The sequence below is a fragment of the Trichoplax adhaerens genome, genomic scaffold (genome assembly GCF_000150275.1).
Source record: "Trichoplax adhaerens TRIADscaffold_5 genomic scaffold, whole genome shotgun sequence".
NCBI lineage: Eukaryota > Metazoa > Placozoa > Uniplacotomia > Trichoplacea > Trichoplacidae > Trichoplax > Trichoplax adhaerens.
The window spans coordinates 1025744-1046492 of NW_002060947.1; the positions used below are offsets into that span (position 1 = coordinate 1025744).

The 20749-nt window shown below is 35.6% G+C and overlaps 4 protein-coding genes across 4 annotated transcripts; 1 reads left to right on the forward strand and 3 right to left on the reverse strand.

Annotated features, from left to right (window-relative positions):
* Nucleotides 1–1616: 1616 nt before the first annotated feature.
* On the reverse strand, nt 1617–3681 carry TRIADDRAFT_25702 (uncharacterized protein; the record flags this gene model as incomplete). Its single annotated transcript, XM_002112718.1, has 10 exons — nt 1617–1737; nt 1822–1886; nt 1974–2062; nt 2475–2558; nt 2652–2789; nt 2930–3002; nt 3084–3188; nt 3256–3312; nt 3386–3477; nt 3570–3681. Coding segments are annotated over 10 exons (936 nt in total), but the record flags the coding sequence as incomplete, so codon positions are not given.
* A 6103-nt stretch (nt 3682–9784) lies between these two features.
* On the reverse strand, nt 9785–10772 carry TRIADDRAFT_56224 (uncharacterized protein; the record flags this gene model as incomplete). Its single annotated transcript, XM_002112719.1, has 2 exons — nt 9785–10240; nt 10686–10772. 2 exons carry the CDS (start codon nt 10770–10772, stop codon nt 9785–9787), a joined length of 543 nt encoding a protein of 180 aa, XP_002112755.1.
* A 1366-nt stretch (nt 10773–12138) lies between these two features.
* Nucleotides 12139–12396, forward strand: TRIADDRAFT_25504 (uncharacterized protein; the record flags this gene model as incomplete). The annotated part of the gene is made up of 1 exon (XM_002112290.1): nt 12139–12396. The coding sequence occupies one exon, from the start codon at nt 12139–12141 to the stop codon at nt 12394–12396; it is 258 nt and encodes an 85-aa protein (XP_002112326.1).
* A 3765-nt stretch (nt 12397–16161) lies between these two features.
* TRIADDRAFT_25295 (uncharacterized protein) lies at nt 16162–16935 on the reverse strand (the record flags this gene model as incomplete). Its single annotated transcript, XM_002112720.1, has 1 exon — nt 16162–16935. One exon carries the CDS (start codon nt 16933–16935, stop codon nt 16162–16164), a length of 774 nt encoding a protein of 257 aa, XP_002112756.1.
* Between the last annotated feature and the right edge of the window lie 3814 nt (nt 16936–20749).

Genomic DNA, 20749 nt, shown 5'->3' on the forward strand with positions numbered 1-20749 from the left:
AGCACGAAGTCAGGTGGCTTAATTAATCATAAGCATCCCATAAGGACCTGAGGGAGGTTTACCACTGCTAGTAGGATCCAATTCTTGCTAATTTGCCATGGTTGTGGTAACAGCAAGGCAGTCTATTCCATCTCTAATCATATCCATTGCAAATTTAGTCTATTAGTCTAGGTTAGAAATGCTAGAAATTGAATCTGATGAATAATTTTATACTGCTTTTGTCATCACAGCCATCAAATAAGTAAACTGTGTGGAACTGTTGCTATGGCTCGAAGTGGGACAATGATATGTTGTAGTATTGCATCAGCATGCATTTCCAGTAGTAGAAAGTCAAGAATAAATCAATCAATACGCTATACCCATGCAACACTGGTCAGGAGTGGATCCCTGACTATATTTATAGATGGTAGAGAGAGATTTTATTAGTCCCTACTAGAGCTTCAATTAGAACCAGCAATCAAGACAACCTCGATTCAAGAAATGACCCATCTTGCTATGGTCATGGAAACTGCAATGCAGTCTACACAATCTTCAATCATAAAATATATACATTGCAAACCCAGTCCGTTCTCTAGATTACAACTATTGTTATGATTAATTCCCAAAATGCTATTCAACGAATATCGAAAAATTGCACTTACACTGGTATCCTAATAAGTTAAGTTAGCAGGTTTCTACCTGCAGCTTTGTAACTTCACTCCCTGACTACAATGCACTTTCTGACTGTTGTTTGACTAACATTTATAGAAATACGTTTACTGAAATATCCTCATGTGATTGGCACTACAAACTGTATCGTCTAGGATATACGTATAACGAAGCAGTATTGCCACGGAGAAAAAATTCACTAAAAATATTTCTCGAACTATTTATTTGTAGCTACGACCATAGATCACTAGCCTAGTGATCTATGCTATGACAAATCCCAAACATGGCCTATAACGGTATTTAACTGCTGTGATAGAAGAGTGATGATAAAAAAAGTTGATCTCTTGATTTAACATAGTTGCAATATACAGCCGTAAAGAGGAGAATAATACCATTGAGCAGCAAAGTGTCTTATAATTAGAAAAGCGAACAACAATATAGCTATAATATATAATACGATAGAGTAATTACCGTAATCAACGCGTCAGACTACAGCATTTCATAATTGGAGAAAGTCCCTTCTTGACGGGCTTATACCTATTTGCTATTAAATCCAACATGGCATATTTCATATACAGATAATTCGCTAGCTATTAAGCGCCACTGTTAACAGGTGCGAAATTCATAGAACGGTAATACACTTTCATTTTTGGCAAGTCATAATTAAAAGAAATTAAAATAGAGGCTTTGGAAACAGTGTTACAGCCTTATAAATACAGCATAACTAGACGTTAAGTTACTGAAATAAATAGCTTTCTATTACGAAGCAAAGTTTCACGACAGGACTCTAGCAATACCTTTATGCATTTACAATGATCTCTAAATAAGAGTTTTTGATACATTTTCCGATTTTTAAATGAAGCATCTGAATTCAAGGTCAAAAAGAAATAATGACTCGAGGTGTACGCACTTTGCACATGTACAAAATAAATATACGAATATAGTTAGTACTAAACTATATGCAATAGCTACGTAATTTTTAAGATTAGATCGAAATGTCCCGTTTGATTGTCAAAATTAAGCTGTATTTCAAAGTCATCTTCATCTTGAAAATGCTCTACGATTTGATCGTCCATATTTACAAGAATCCTAACCAAGATAACAACTTTTTAGTACAGTACTGCATAATACCAATGAAATAAACGCTAACAAAAAAAAGTAAGCCTATAGTACCCCTTTTTTGTACGCTTGTAAACACCCGTTATCATATCAGTTCGTACACCGTATTTTTTGGCAAGCTGAAATAAATCATGGTAATAAGTTTCTTAATTACAGTATTATTGGCCTGGACTTAGCCCATCATTCAATAGTCAAAATTCACATACACAATCGACTAGTTCTGCTACAGTGCAGTTCTTCAGCATTAGCGCATGATATGCAGTTTCTTCTTCCTTCTTGACATAAATTGTAACAGCTATCAACAAAGATCAATAGTATGTTACTTTAATCGAAACCATGATACACATTCTGGCGTACAAAAAAATTACACAAACTACAAAACCTGGCGGAATCGGTCGCGCAACACGCGGTGTTTTTACTACAGGTGTTGCAACTTCTAGATCAGCTAATACATCCTATCGAAATCGATCGAAAAGTAATAAGTGAACACGTTAAAGGTGCCTTACAGTACTATTTCACTTGATATCACAGAATAATCTATTAAAGGGTAAGTTGGAAAATAACTTGATAATAAAGTGAATTGAATTAATTCTAACGGTACCTTCGTTACTGCTAATGCATATGTAAATGATCGTTTATTCTCACGCTCCCTATGTAAGCAATAGTAAATCATGAAGACATTGATACTAGACAAAGACTAGTGATACAAAAGAAGATATTTTTGTACCTAACTGTCGTAAAAAATGAGGATGAAGGATTACTTGATCCAGTAGGCGTATTATTAACGTTTTCTAGGCGCTGAAAGACAAGCTGTTTCTTTAATACCTATGTCTTAGTCATCATAAAATTTGTAAACACTGCGAGATAAAAGATCTATTGAACACCAACCAGTCGATTCGAAGTTTCGATATTCATGTATGGCATAAACAATACTGGTTTCGGACCTAAAGGTGTGGTTGGGGTTAGATATGTAGATGACGGCGTACTCTCCATAATCGCCGACGATGCATCCACACTCTGAGCTAAAAGAATTAAATTGAAGAAAAGGAATTTCGTTTATTACATAAAATGAACCTGTCAGTAAATAAAACGCAAAGTATACAAATATCCGCTGTCTTTAAAAACAAATTAAATTCATGATATAGTAAGAGTAGTAACTTACTATGTGCTTTAAGCATTTTTTGGATACGCTTCCGTGCAGTCTTTGACTCGTCCTTATTCTTTCTTTCAGCACCCTAATAAGATTTACAGATACAATTTAAAGGCAGATTGAGAATCTAAAAGAGGCACTACATTACATTGGTTGTAAGCATTACTTTGTCTCTGAATATTTTGACTTTGCAAAAGGCTCTGTGCACAGGTTCTACATCGCTAGAAGTTAGATCTTCGTAAGTATCGATTTGCAAATGCAGAGGAATACCCTAAAATAGTAATTTGTGTCAAACGTACGGCATTGTAATGGTGCTTTCACTTAAAATACATGATTACCTTCACGCCTTTTTGAGGAGAAAAGTCTGTGCTCAAACAATTAATACGTGCAGCAATCTATATAACGAAATTGATATTAATATCGTTAGTCGAAAAAGATAAAATGATAACAATAGATTGTTATGATTACTTTAGCATTATCGGCAGGATTCCAATAGAAGGCAACCGCATTATAAGCTATTTCTTCAATACGTTCTTCTACATTTTGACATGATTTGCGATCTAAGAAATAAAAAAGTTACGTCATATTAACATTGAATTTGGAGAAAACAATATTTTTATAGTTTTTAATTTCAATATTTAGAAATGCTAACCTATATCAAAGGCACGTTGATTAGGATTGGGCTGCTGACTATACCAGTACTGCCAATGCGACATTTCATTATCAGGCTCTTTTTCTTCTCTGAAGACTAGATGTAGTATCGACTACATCGTGAAGAAAATATTGGTATATTACACTTTTGTGACGATACTTGCATAACTGATTTACTAAAATACCTTCAGACGAGTAGTTGAGGGATTAGATTCAGGTGTAGCCTCAAAATTAATATTGTAAAACTGGCCTGAAACGAGAAATGCATAAGCTAGAATATAACTACTAGAACAAGCTATTAACTTGGCAATTCTATAATACCGTATGTCAATAATATGATTAAACAATAATTTACATAATGTATTTATAGAGTTGTAATTAGAGTATGATAAAGAATTTGTTACCTTTTCTATGCACGAATAACAATAATACTTACTCTGTTTTGTATCTACTCACTTATACATACCGCAACTGTCTGTACTACAATATAACAGGGACTATCCTATTATTACAGTAGTGAACATTTTGTCCAACGCTTCAATAAAATAAATGGAAACTGGGATCATGTCAAATAAGCAACGGTAATGTAATTACCTTTATTGATATATGTCAATGCGTCACCAGTCCATTTATGCACTATTGATGCTGGGGCTTCCAAAGAAAATTTATACCTGAAAAATGATTAACTCAATTAATGGACTTTAATCTAAATAAATTCTTATAGATGTTCACGATAGTTGACAAGCGGAATATTACAGTCATTGAAGCATTACTGAGTAGTCCCATTCAATATCTCAGTCATAGCCTATTGCAACTTACCTCTCTTGAGCTTGGAAGACCGTTGAAGATTTCGATGGAGAGGTAAAAGGAGGTAAAACTATAGAAGACATCTAAAGAAAAGGTATTCCTCATTTTCATTATCATCAATGAAACTTACGTAGACACTGTCAGTAACAATTAATATATTGGAAAGGTTGCGGCTGGTTCAAAGAATTAAGAGAATAATTTTAAATCAATAACGTACATCAGGGTCAGAATGATTTGTGGCACTCATTAAGTCACTATGGTTTAGCTCCGGCTGTGAACTTCCATCATTAGCTAAATTTCGTAGCGATGATTCTAAATCGTTGGTACACAGCGCTGGTTGATGGCTACAAGTATAAATAGGGAAAGTATTACGAGAATTAGCGTTCTTTTACAACTGTGCAACAACAGTACGAGTATATACAGCAATGGCAATAACGATTGGTAATGAGCTTTAAATACCTTTGATTCGAATCCGGTGATTCGTCGCTTACGGATTTTACATTGCAATAATAATCCAAAAAAGTCAAATTACTATCTATATCTGTGTTACTGCTACTACCAGACAATAACACAGATGGAGATGTTGGTGGTAAAGGTACATTTTGAAGGTAAGAATGCCAACTTCTGTTCTCCTTGGTTACAATAGGAGCACTATTGGTATTGCTATTATTACTATCGCTATACTGAACTGGAGAGGCTTTTCGCCCTAGTTGATCAGGTATGCATGCATAGTCGGAGAGCTTTAAGTTGTCAGCTGTGCTCCTGTTGATCGCTTCACGGCCGGCAGAGTCTTTGCGCGCATTTGAAGATGATGCTGAATCTTTTCGTGGCCTAAATTGTATATAAAATCATGTTTTGTATAAGTCGTGACGTCTAGAACGTATGCTAATACTGGTGATTGAGCCACTATACAGGTTATGACGGACAATTAACGATTAATACACGTAAGTCATCAATTCTAAAATATATGGTAAAACTGCAATCGGAGTTCAGTCTGTGCACATACAGAGACAAAGAATTAAGTGGACTACATGATTGCGTGATTGATAACAGCTGATAGCAACGGAAGTAGCTCATCATTGCAACTGATTGACTATAGTTCATTTATTTGAACGGTTGGTTACTAGTGAAGGCTATCAGCAGCAATGCTATGATTTAATTTGTCCATTTACGTAATTTACAGTCATTATGGGCATAAGCTATTGCATTCTATGTAGGAACTCTCCACGGACATACAATACAGACGTTGACGCAGTCAATATTGCATGTATTTTTTCTCGGCAATTGTATTCTATTCCAATAGTAAATTCGATATTATGTACTGTACTTTTCAGCACTGCACATCTCTCAACAATTTGGTAACTTTACCGATCGCAGTTACTGTCTACACAGGTGATCGATTGTACGTTAGAAGAAATCAGGAAGGGATAAATTAATAGTTATAATATTATGTATTAGTAGTACAATATCTTACTGGCTGAAATATCCATTTGCCCTGTTGAGTAAACTATCGTACAAGCGAGAAATATTATTTTTAGTTGTTTCTACTGCAACCAGTAACGGCTTACGGACTAAGAGTAATATGAAACTGTTATTATCCGGTATCAAGTGGGTCGACACATATGGATATTAATGTAGCCTGTACAAGTATTTAAGAATCATCATTGTAATGTAGAGATGGACTGACATCAACATAGTAATGTGTACAACAGTATCTTCTTTTTAAATACTATCTATTTTTGGTTTAAGTAAAGTACTATAATTAACGATAGAGAAACGGGTCAAATAATGGTGTGCCCCATCTAGCACGTCGAATCAGGAATTCAATTGAAAGTTACATCAACGTATGTATAAACTGTCTTGTACAATTGTAGTCCCTATCGCTATAACTATGACCGGATGAAGACCGTTGTCTACTTCTGTGCTAAGATATTTATCTGTATGTCCACCAATTTAGCTAAAGTGAATTTGAATGATGTACATAAGACTAATATACTGTACTACTGAATATGAATAATACATTGTAAACTAGACTACTGTATGACAACACCGTAAAGTAGTGTATGCTTGAGCTCGCCTATTACAGTAGACGATCATCTCTTCTACGAGTAATATTGCAGTCATTTTGCAGTGTAAATCTACCTACAGATGAATGCATGTCTCCACAAAAACGCTGGATAAATAATAGTAATGTATGCAAGATTCACTTGCACCTATGCCGTTGTTGCAGCAGATTAATTCAATTGAAATGGATTGGCAGACCAAATAGAGTCGTAAAGTATAGCGCAGTACTGTATATCAGGTTGAAAAAGACACCAGGCGCTCATGCAATCCAACAATGTCAATCAACAAAAACAATACGAGCGCGCAAGAAACGCTCCAGTGACAGTACTTGTAAGGTTAACTAGCAGCCATTCTGGTTGCAAGTGACGAAATAGAATCCCTATCTGATATGATTGTAACATCATCTTTCTTGACTATTGTCATTTTTACTGAAGAATTGGACGTTTTTAGTGGATACGAATAGAATATCAAGTATTGATATGTTGTTGATCATGTACAGTAGCTGCAAGTAGAATGGGTTCTATACTGTATAGCATGATGGCAACGGGTTCAAACTTACTCTTTCTTAATTCGTGACGCCATAATCACCTTGAAAATGAACGACTTCAATCATCCAAGTATCATTCAGTAAACAACAACGACAACAGGGCCAATAACTGGATATTCTTTTCTACCTTATTAATCGATCGATGGTGGTCTTGCCTATCAAAGTAGAAGTCAACGATGCTAAAATGGCAAGAAATCTACAGACTGCCGACTGCAGCATCAGTAGCAAGTTCTCGTGTACACTGTACAAACTGTACAGTATGCTTGTAACTTGGATTCAAAATTTGTACTGTACACTGTACACTGTACACGGTACTGTACTGTACACTGTACAGTATGCTCATAGTGTGCAGTGTACAGTGTACAGTACAGTGGATTAAAATCTTGTACAGTACGCACTGTGTACGTAACCGTCGGTGGGCGCGGTTCAAGCAAACGACGGTAGAATATTATTGGTGGAATTTGTGTCTCATGATAGAGCTACAAGAAATAGATACAGTATGGCGATATGTTATAACAACAGGAGTGCAGTATTGCAGCAAAATGATCAATCAAGTGGTAGTAATGTTCATAATCTATTCTACAGTACTCTACTATCATGTTGAACATGATAGATATGGGAAGAGACTCGATATAGCAGGTACAGGTTTGCATCCGCGGCGAAAAAGCGGCCAGATTGTTTCCAGTACTGTACTGTACACTGTACACTGTACTGGTCGATTGGAAACCAATCCTACAATGCATTGTACGCTCATGTACCGTACTGGACGTGCAGAAAGTTCGACTACCTTTTGTCAAAGTGCAAATTCATCTAATTAATGGACAATGTCTCTGTCAATTCTAAATTTCTATACTATACGCTAAGCGTGCATTCATCTTCATCCTCGATTCTTGCATAGAGGTGGACGCATGTTTTGCACAGATTTTGGGGGAAACGTTGCCTATTCAAAATTCCAACCGAATAACTGACAGTATAATATTGGTTCACTCATAACTCAGTCAACGTTAATCAAATAAGAAATAAAAAATTAAGGCAAGAATCAATTTATTGGCAACTACTCGCTAGCTGATAACTAACAAAGAGAGGCAAGCATACATGAAAGACATACGGCATGGCATGTTGGAAGATTGTCATTTTGAATTTTTTCAAATGATTCATTATTTTCAAAGTTAGAATGTAAACAATGTACAGCTACCAACGACAGTATGGAATAACCAGGCCAGTAGCAGGGGTATACTGTAGTATATGGTATATTTAGTGATGAGATGATACGTACTTCTAATCCTTCTGCTATATTCTGACAGTTATCTGCTGGAACGTAATACGATCTATACTAATAGTATTGCATAATATAGTTTTATACTGTATGTAGCATATTAAGTCATGGCGCATTGTGAGTAGACTATAAAACGAGTTGTTGGCCAATGCCACCAGGAATTGTGATTATACAGGCAGCTGGAGCTATATTAGTGCTTTGGAGTAATAAAGGTCCTTATTTCCATGATTAAAAGGGTGCTTGTATTGCCTGTGAAGAATCCTTAACCTCCCTAGGATCCAGTGATCATAACATTAAGTAATAAATTCAAGCAACATATCATACTGTGCTGTACATTGCCGTCAAGTACTGCTAGATGTGATTGAGTAGCGCGCTCATCACGTAACTATTGATCTTATGTCATGCTAATAATTAGTAATACTGTAGATAGGCTATGGTTAATCCCTGAAGTTGGACTTTGCTCATCTTTGCAATGCAGATCTTAAAGATGACAGTACCACTTGAAGCGGCACTATTCACCGCATAGGATGATGTAAATAAAGGTAATAATTCTCGAATATTTGAACTTTATTTCGGGCATTGTGCAACTTCGAGTTAGTTCAGAACTGATTGAACTGTTTTACAAGTTGATATTGCCTACGGTAGCATCTGCAATCGATAAACGACCGTACAGTACAGTAGACTACTGAAATTGATAAAAGGTAGATCAACTTATCCGGTGAGCTGTCCCTAAGGTTTCCTATGTGCTGTAACTACAACAATTAAAGAATAGATTATCACGAGCTAGATTCTCCTAATTTTAGAAACTTGAATCAGGAGGATCGGAAAGGAGCATTTACAGTAGTGAAATGCGATGTAGAACGCTGCAAAGTGATATCTTGTCCTTTCGTGATAATCAGGCGTAAGCTAGTACAATAAGACAAAAGTAGAAATTTTAAATATCTCCAGCGACGTCCATAGGTAGAGTACTGTACAACTAACAACATTTACTGTAGAAAGTGCTAACAGTATCCCAAATACGAAGGGTCGTTTCCTACAGTTGAAGAGGAACTTGTTATTGTCTTAAATACGCGAACATCAGATCATGAAGTCATTAAGGAAATGAGATTTTAAGCATTAGCAAGCTCTCATATCTAAAATCGTATAGAAGTTCTAAAATTGCCCGCAATAATATTTCTACAGACGACTATACGCGTACATGTTTTTATTTTCATGATCGAATTTTGGGTAGCGGCATGAATTCTTCCTAAAACTGGATGAGCGATTTGTACATGTAATCACCTTTTGTGACGAGAATTATTTCATTATCCACAAAATGCAGATACTTTCAAGATCAAAATTACAAACAGCGTCAACACCATATTAAGCGCTATTTCGTACAGTATACAGATACACTTACAATTTTCAAATAATAGTTTTACTTGGAGTTCAAAATTTTTGCAAATTTTATAATATATAATTTAATAGAGTACATTAACGACATCAGAAAAGGCCTTTTCAAAATCAATGATGCTTCTACAGTTTATGAGTAGTCGTCGAGCACATCATTGCATTGTCTTTCAAACTTTCTGATGTAAGATTCAACCTCATGATCAAATCGCAACATCTGCCTTGCATTTTCTAATTTTATAACCTCTTCAAACGTCATATCATCTTCGTCTTTTGCTAATTGTATAAACGGACACTTGGAGGAATGCTTTTCATGCTCTTGAAAAGGATCGTCATTTTGTTCCCAGCCGTCGAGCTCCTTCATGCAAGCAAAGCAAGTCACACAATCTGGATAATCCGAAGTTGGCGTATGATAAAATCCTGCTTTAGCCATTTTTTCTGCTACACATTTGGATTTCCTTTTGAAGGGCCAATTTTGGAAAGTATGCAACCTTGCAACATAACTGTGCATAGTAAAATGGACTGGAAAATTTTCCTCTATTGCTTTGGTAGAAGTCATAACCAACGCAGTAATGCTTGCCAGTGGTTCCTAGTATGAACAAATCAATCCGTAATAACCAACGCAGTAATTCTTGCCAGTGGTTCCTTGTATGAACAAATCAATCAGTAATAAATAACGAAGACACTCGATAGAAATTTCAGCTTATCAAGTTGAAATGATGAAGAGATGATATTTACGTTTGCGTTATTTACGTAATGGCAAGCGAGTAACTGCTGATGATTTCTTACGAAAGAGTTGTAACGGTTTTTGTTTTCAGTACAGTACTGTACAGTACTAACTGTACAGTACGTCGTACACTACAGTACAGTACTGTACTGTAAGTTTATGGGTGGTTGAATGGTTAAGCATTTGAATTAGCCGCCACCTTTCAAGACATTCATTCCATAGTAATTCATTCTGTTCGTTCACTATTGATCCACCTTCACCTTCAAGACGTTGACACGACAGATCGAAGGCAAAACAGTACTTTTACCACAGAGGTATGAACTGCTAGATACTGTACTGTACCCGTGTACCGGTGTACGGTACCATATACTCGTGCCGTACCGCTCCGTGCCATACCGTACCGTACCGTACTGTACAAGTACTTCCCATACCATCAAGACCTTTACACTGTACGAACCGATTACAGTACTGTACTGTACAGTGTACAGTACAGTAAATAGTAGTACTGTACAGTACAGTACGATACTGTATGTAGTAAGTACTGTAGGCCTCATAAAAGTTCAGTACCTGGACTGGACTGGACTGGACTAACAGTACAGTACAGTAGTGTAAAAATAATAATAATTACTGACTGGATTGTACTGTACACTGTACTGTACACTCCTATAGATTTTAACTTGATATTCAGAAATGTCTCGAACGATAGCATCTACAGTACTGTATGTTTGGTTGCGCACGGTACGGTACGGCACGATACGGTACGGTACATGGACCACACCTTCTGTGTGGGCAACGTTGTGTTTCTTGTTTTTGCATAACAAACTCTACTTGGCAAAGCCAGAATGAATGCAGATGTAAATTACCCATCCCTAAATAGACTAACCAACGAAACTTTCTAAACTCATGTCTTCAAATCCAGAATCGAACTCACTCCTTCTACAGCTCATTAAAGCTGTAAAAAACGGGTAAATCATTGTCGATCTTTAGCATAATCATCGATGTCTATAGTCAACAAATGCTGTACTGGACAATTTTCTTCTTCGAGGATGGGTATGCTCGACAGTCGAGAGGGTTTACTGTGGAAACAAAATTCTATAATTTGTACTATGAATTATTGATTGATAAGGAATGAATGAATAGACTATTAATGTACTATATCTGCGTCGTTATAAGCTATACTAAAGTACATGGATAGCTACCTTGGCTTAGACATCTAGTCCATTGTACTTGTTTTCCATAAATTCACATACAGTTTTACGATACTGTACACATATCAAAATCGCTGCACCATGCGTAGACTTACAAGTAGTTTTAAAGGGTGATGCCCTGATATGTGATAGAGGAAGTATTGAATAGGTGATATGAACACCGATAGAAACTGACCGAATTACTGTAAAATAACCACCTAAATGACAATAGCAAGATCCCTTCCAGCACTGGGGATAACGATAAAATACTATAATCTTGCGCATAAAACTATAGTATTTCTTATTAATCTAGGAAATTTTTAGAATAATAATTCTTTATTTATAACATTGTTCAGAGTTTGTAAAAACCGTATTGATTCGATTGAATAATTTTATATCATTAATAGGGATGTGAAAATGTGTAAATGTATAATCGATGGTAGTTGTAACGGCAACTTAGTCAGTGAATTGGATCAGCATGGATACAGTGCGTTGCATTGGGCGTGCATCGCTGGTCATTCAGAGGTCGTACAATATTTAATTGATCTCGGTGCTAATATTGATTGTGCTAGTATGAGTAAACTAAGTGTGAAGCCCATTCATTGTGCGTGCACATATGGGCATACACTGTCGGTGGAAATGTTGTTTCAAGCTGGTGCCGATATTAATGCCAAAGACAGTTATGGACGAACACCACTGATTACTGCTGTTCAGAATGATTATACGCTGTTGGTAGCGTATTTGACTACTAAAAGGGCTGCAATCGACCTTACGGATATACATGGTGAAACGCCCTTACATTGGGCGGCTCACAAAGGTTGTATCAGCTGATCTCTTTAAGTTTAGCTTCGATGGATAAAAGTATTAATGATACCTATCTACAAATTAAATTGAAATATTACTGTAGTACTTTGCTTTGAATTAGCCAGAAACTTGTTGCATAGTAATCGAAACTTATAACTCATAGAAAAGAGGGATTATACACTTTGATTTAGTGCCAGTAGTTAGAAATTTACTAATTTCTTGCAGTATCTGAAATGTGCAAGATATCCGTAATAATATATTACTGATGGCAATACTCTACATAGGTTGTAGAGATATAACCAGAATTCTTATAAATGAAGGAGCTGACCCGAATGCAAAGGATAATTTCGATCAGGTTCACTTGATTTTTAGCAAATAAAATAAGCATTCAATGAATATTTTATTTTATGGATTACTTAAGTATATTTATCATCTTTCATCGTAAAAACGATCTCTGCAAATTTTTCCCATAAAAATTAAATTTCTTGAATTTTATACTGTATATCTACTCTTCTTGCGTCAATAATGTCGTATTTTTTTACCAGACACCACTCCATTTGGCTGCATCACATGGTAGTGTTGTAGTTGTAGAGATGGTTGCTAATGCCGTGAGTTCATTTCTTATTTCAGATTATTGTCTTGTCTTGAATTTACATATTTACATATTAAGTAATTCTGCCTTTAAAAATTTGTCGTGTATTCACTAATATAGGGAGGTAGTGTTACTAGTTTAACGGAAGATGGCTTAAACCCAATTGATGTTGCTGAAAAGAAAAAAAATGATGCAGCTGCCGATTATCTGAAAATGTTGAAATCTGGAGGGTGTGGTTTTCTTAATTGTAATTGGAGGTGAATGCTTTCTCTATTTATTTAAATTTTAATGGTAATTGGAGAGGTAATTTTAGTGCGAATTTATGATATTAATTTTCATATTGACGAATTTCAATAAATTGATAATTAGAACAATTATAACTGGACCTAGCAGAGAAACCTATCTCCCTGTTGGTTTCATGCTTATCACATTATTCTGTATGGGCTATCCAATGTATGCCTTGAAGGTAGATATATTCATATGTTATTGAAATTGATTACTCCACTTAATGTAATAGAAAGTATTAGCATCAGTAGTCAATGATTGAATTTTAATAATTACATAATTTGGTTAAAGTAATGTTAATTTTTTGTTATAGCTGTATCGTTACGTCATATCAACAGCACCTCGGATACATGTAGTCTTTCTTCTATCCAATACGACATTATGGCTATTTTTATTGCTTACTTATTACACAAACCCAGGATATATTCCGAAAAAGACTGGATTCTACGAGAAGGCACTTAAGGAAGTAAGACAGTACTGTTAATATTTCATTAAAAATATCGATAACTTTGAAATCATTTCTCTTGATACTAAGAATATGAATGATTAAAAGGTACATAAATATGATGGATGTACACTAAACAAGAACCCTTTACAACGCCTCTGTCATACATGTAAAATAATAAAGCCGTTACGTGCGAAACACTGTCGAGTATGCAATAGATGCGTTGGCCATTTCGACCATCACTGTCCCTATGTTTTAAATTGCGTTGGTTACAGAAATCGGTAAAATTGTATAGGAGTAGTTTACTATACAAACTGACATAACTCATATGATGTGCATGCAAACAATTGGTACTAGCTTTTGTTGATATATCATTTTTTGTGATAGTGCCTTTTTCCTAGTTTTTGTCGCATCATGCTATGTTGCATGTAGTATTGTAGTATACTATGCAATACATGCAATCAGGACGGAAGGATTTTCTTGGATATTGAGCGCATTTATATTCCACTTTTCCCTGCTCGATTTTATGCTTTTAGGATTACTACTTTCTCACGTATGTAACTGTTGACAACTGTATTTCTACGTACTATCTTGCCATGTATGTTAATACGTCAATTCATTTTATTGACTTCATCTCCTTTAATTTTTTGTCTCTACTATAGATTTACTTGGCCGCGGCAAACTTAACAACCAACGAATATTTGAATTCATCACGATACCCCTATCTCCGTAGTTCATCGGGATTGTATCGAAATCCTTTTCATCGTGGATTACTGTACAACTGTTGTGAGCACTTTCATTTGATTCGTCCTTTCAAATTTGATAACTTGGGTGATAATGGAAAAAAAAATATTTAAAAGTAATTGTTTATCAGCAGTAGATATACATGCAGGTACTGATATTCTTTCTGCTTGTAATACAACATTGCATGTTTGGGCATTTTAATCTAAAACTTTTCAGTCTATTGCAACCACTGAAACACAGTATTCGCTAGTAATTGACTAGTGTTGATAACGATGAAATGATTATTCCTTCTGGAGTAACTCATCTAGAACTTGATGATAATAATGGTCAATTTTGTATTTATTTCAATTTCTCAGAAACTTATTACATATATCACTAATAGAGTACATGAAATGTACATCAATAGTCATAAACTTTAATGATACAGCTGGTAATATTATTGTAACTTCTCACTGAACATTGAACAGGATTGTTAAGCATGGCACGTATCATGGTGTAGGCTATATGGCATATTAGAATTGAAGTACTGTAAATTATTATCCATTGTTAGATTTCGTATATTTTTTTATTATATTCGAAGACATTCGTTAATGTGTCAAACCTTTGCAAATACAAGTGCAGAGTTGCTTGAACTGTTTCACGACAACAATAAAACTATTTAAATAACTAAAAGTTTGTCGAGAATAATAGCTGATTTCACCAATGAGATGCAATTGACAGTGAATTGCTTTACTAACCATAGTAGAAATACGAAGACGTCTGTGAGCTCGTTTCGCAGTTCATTCAGCAACGTTCAACGCAATGGCATTGTATGAACAAGAATAAAGTAGAGATTCATAAGTTTAATTCTGTTTCTTTTTGCAATAGTAAGTTAGTATTTATTGGCCACTTTGACAACCTACAATAGAATAATAGCTGACAGCAATATACTGAATGTGATCAAGAGTTCTGATTACATTGTAATTTTGCATTATCCTTTATTTGAATACAACAGTCATTGATACATTCTATCCATTGCTAAAGTTTGCAGTGCGTACTGTCACTTTTACACGAATTAATAACCAACCTAGCAAATGCTGTTCGAATTTTGATTTTTCTCTACTTCAATCTTTACGATATGTTTAATTAAGACATCAGAAGTGAATAGGACTAGTCATGGGCTACACGTAATGTACAGGTCCAACCAAAAAAGCTTAAGTAACAGTTGCTAATTCTATCTGCCCACAAATAAGTATTATGTAATAGTATCGGATCTAAAAACGAAAACAACATGCAGAGCAGCAGCCAAGTTTATTTGATATTTTGACACATGTGTCTTACTAGACTTATAAGCGAACAGCACCGAATATACAGTACAACGCATTCATCCATTATAATAAACTGAAATAAGAGGTCAATTTTCCCAGAGAAAGTTTTCGACAAATGAGTGTCCTTTGCGGTTGGTTATTTATATGTAGATTAGACTTGTAGTTATATACTATAGGTCTCCATTCTTAATTAATTATTTTGGTACTCGTACGTAAATAAATTTAAATTGGAAAAAGGCGCTCGAAGTCAAGCAGTAGTTATACCGCGGTCATTAGATACTGTACTTCTTGTAACTTTATCCAGTAATATCCAAGATTGACAATTTCTCGAATGTTTCTCTATATCGTATATTATATACTTGAGTGCCTCATTACTAGGGCCAATGCGAGGCCGTAAGATACGACCCAATATTGCGAAATCAAAGCATTGTAGACATATTATTGGTGGAAAGGTGCATTACCAGAAATCCAATTATCAGGAGTAAGTATGACGAAGCAAGCGTTGAAGATTGAGCGGCATTGATGTTGTGATAGTACTTGGCTACATCGCTGTTTGGGTTGGCTGCCGTCTCAAACCAAGGCTTCATGCACGGTTTATCATCGCTTTGGTACTTAAATGAATAATGCCACAAACCCTCACAAAAACCTTTGCTTGTTTTAAAGATCTGACCGAACGTTTTGCAAGTGTTATTTGCTTTACAGTGATTACTACGATTGATCCACTTCCAATCGTAACGCCAATCGCCACTACAAGTCTTATCATTTTCACATGCAGCAAACCAGTTATCACAAAAACTGGCACAAATAGGTACATGCATAAAGCGTTCACTACGACGCGAAGAGGATGCATTGACTATCCATGGACCTACGTTAGGTGAGCATTCATAAAAGCAGGAATCCTGCACCATATAACGATAGCACTGGCTGGATAAATTGCCACAGTGATCCCATCTAAAATTGTATAGCACCTGATTTGCAGTTAACGATAACTCCTTTACGGTTGCTGGAGTACAGCATGAACGCGCCTTCCAAGGCTTGCACTCAACTAAATCTTGCTCTGGAGTAGGCACTTTTTTATGATAACTTGAAGCGATGCATGTATTTAACGTATCTCGCGGGGATTGACTGGCGATAGTGATTGTTGACCAAGCTAGTGTTAGCCATGCAAGCAGAATGATGCAGCGAAAAGTCATCTTTCATTAATTTATTATAATGATTATCGGATACAAACTAGCACCGAGTTCGAGAAGACCTCCTGACGAAAATAGATAATCCTGCAAACAAAGTCAAATAAAAAAAATTCCATTACCAGATGATCCTTACGGTAAAATTCATCAAAAATCTCAAACAGATGGTGATCAACGATTCCATCCTTGATCAAACTATATCGTACACTTGCATGAACCATGAATTTGAATCAAATTCTTCAGCAATGGCTACCTACCTGTTGCCCAATTTGGCTCTTTCTGTCCACGCTACTGATTGCAGTGGAACATTTGAATTCAAGACTTGCTGTCGTACCAGTCATGGGGAGTACGGTACTGTCAGCTGTTTTTGCCCGTGAGCCATTGCACGCTTCAGTACCGTACTGTATACTGCACACTGCACGGTCAAATGTAGTAAAACACGTGTGCACAGTACACCGGTCTCACCATCGGGTCTTTTTATTTTTATACTGCACTATGAGGGACGGCGCGCCGGTACCCTACGGTGCCAGTGAGTCAGTGCGTCTCGTCGTGGACGGATGGATGACTAGAAAATGAAATCTACAGTGCAGTACTGTACAGTGTACAGTACTGTACAAGATCGACTGAAGTCTTGGCAGCCAATCCTACAGTACTATACACTGTACACTACAGTATGTCAAGAAAAGCGTGACAGAGACACGTGACAAAGTTTATTTCTGGCCTGACCTGACCAAACCGGACCGGACGTCCGGAACACCGGCTGGTCGACAAAGAAAGAGGAAAAAGTTGCTCACTGTAAAGCTGCTCTCTTTATTGAATCAATTGCTTTTGGATAAATTGAAATTGAACCGACAGTTAATCCATCAACTGGCGTATTATTAAAATGAAGGAGGACACATAAAATCGAGTGTTTGACAAAAGTTGTGAAATTGTCTTCCGTTCATCAACACTGATAACTTTTGAATCCAATTTTATACAGTCTCAGTAACAGCGGACAAGTGAATGTCATTCATTTACTACAAACAGTTGTGGTAAAACGGATCAAACTTTTGATTGCATTGGCTGGTTCCCCAATCAGTTTTATGAACTTAAGACGTCTTCATTGTTGACGTGTGCATTCATTTTTCAAGTAAATTGTAAACCTATTTTAAGGGGATAGTTTATAAAGGGAGCAATTGTACCCTATGCAAACATTCACTTAAGCATTTTTCGTTAATATTGGAGGCAGATAAGCTATCATAAGCATACGCACGGCTGGAGTACTTTGAAAATGGACGGAAAGTGATTGAATTTTAGGAGTTTTGTCAAGTTATGTTTTGATAATATGCTGGCTTACTGATGCGTTGTATACTATGTCTATAGTCAGCATAAACGTCGCATATCTGGCATTAACTGCGGACTGGCTAATATTGTATTCACCGTGAGTTCATTAATGTTCTATTTTAGCTACAGATACCATGTTCAAGTTTGCATCTACGGATATACTTGTCAATGAAACATGATATTTCAGCGCTATTTGACGGGACGGACAATGAAAAGGAATACTTTAAAGGTGTCTTTTTCTGTCAAAATAAAAGCGAGCAACAATCTTGGCAAATAATATCACAAGAACTTTTGTATTCATAGCAGCGCACAGGCAGCCAAACTGTTAGCAACGAATTAATTATAGATCACTCTTGCACAAGTTACCCGTAGAGAGTGAAATTGGCCACTATCTGCACTATCTTTAGTAGTAACGAATTATAAAGCATGTTTGCACTAGTATCCATCATATAGGGTTGATATTAAACTCAAACCATCATGAATGATAACGTCATAAATTATCAGAAATAGACGAGCGCGTGTTCAAAAATATCCAAGAGGCCAAACCAGAATTTGTGACAAGATTTGGAATCCATTCTAGAACCTATGCATGTTAACACATAAAAAATGGCACTGTAACAGTGTGAATTGCTAACGGATAACATTAGTCACAATTTCCTCTATCTCCTACTATATAGCTAACTATCAATATTGGGACACTTAGATTATGAATATACAGTACTCCTCATTTGCCAAATTACGTAACCACTAAACTTGGATTTTAAACTTTTTATTACTCTCCGCATAGCTAATGAATAAAATACTTCGTAATAATTATAATCATAGGTAATACAATGCCTTACTCTCGTCTATCGACAACTACGTCGTACAGTAAACGGTTCATGAACCCTATCTTCGCTGAGGTATCGAATACAATATACCGGATTAAATAAAAAAAAAAAATTAGAGGCGCCATCTGTATTTAAATTGCGGCCGTGTCTGTAGTGATAATTTAAACAAAACGGGAAAAGTTCAAATTTAGACTCAGAAGAATAAAAACGTTTTCGTTAGGGCAACTCTTGTCAAGATGACAATCAAATTTCACATTGATAAGGAGTACATTGGTAAATCTCCTATTCACTTTTATCTACATTTTCAACAATCTAAAGTCCAAGACTGGCATTAGTCGCTGTAAGTGGCGCATTATTTAAAGTACTATGCTGAAAACAAATTTATCTCGATCTTTCAGTCAGTACGAACTAAAACAAATACCTCCAAAGGATAGTACAGGTGCTAACATTCCTAACCGGAATTAACAGATAGAAGACAATAGCACTACAGAGTCATGGTATGATTGTCATAAACGTTTGCACGAAGTTATCATCAGATTTATTTACTCTCTAATCTGCATTTAAAGCAGTTTAGTAAACTCAATGTGAATCGATAGAATTTAGGTCGACTTCCTTCGCTTCCTGGACCTTATAATACATGTACAACTTAAAATATAAACTCAATTTGATGAAAGAAAATTAAATAAAAAAATACTGCCGTCTACATGGCATTGTTACGTGGGATTCTTATGCCGTATTTAGTCACAATGACCTAAACTACCTTAAACCAGATATGCATTATTTTGGCTAAGTATTCTACTGTTATATATATATAAAAATATGTTCTGTCTATATTTAAGTATCCACTAGTTTCGAATATTGCCAATAATGGCATTGAAACGCTAGCTGTAGAAGGTAAATTTGGGGAAATGCCATACTCTGTGCAGCACTGCTGGGAGCCTGTAAAACATTTGATTCTAGCTAGTATACTAGTTTCGAATATTGCCAATAATGGCATTAGATCGCTAGCTGTAGAAGTTAAATTTGGGGAAATGCCATACTCTGTGCTGCACTGCTGGGAGCCTGTAAAACATTTGATTCTAGCTAGTATACGTTATTGTTTGAATGCATAGTATAATTTGATTAATTCTAAAAGTATCGCACTAAAGTACTTCCAATATTATGCTAATTTCGGCATTTACCAGGTCATCCACAATTTCCTTAAGTAATACTGAATACGAATCATCGTCATAGAGCAATCAAAATATCGCTTCATCTAACTTTATGATACTAATGATAATTTAAAAGAATTATTTACCAACAGATGTACTAGATTGTGATCTTTGCTCTGTAAATATACACTGTTCATAGTACTCGTATGTCGAAGGTTATGAAAAGAATTAGCATATTACCATATTATAAATCTCCTGTAAAATGGCAGGTATTAACTGTCTTTCCTAATTAATTTTTCTCTATAAAGGCTCAAAAGTCTAAACAGCAATCATACACTTCATTAGTTGCAGCAAAGAGCGATCCTACTGAAATCGTGTACTATTGTTATAATTGATGATAGTCTAGTAGTGTTTATATGATATAACGACATTTTTTTAATAGTTACATGCTCTTTAAAAATGAAGATCAGCTCTATGTAAGACTCATTTCTACTGCATGATTAGTTCAGTACATCC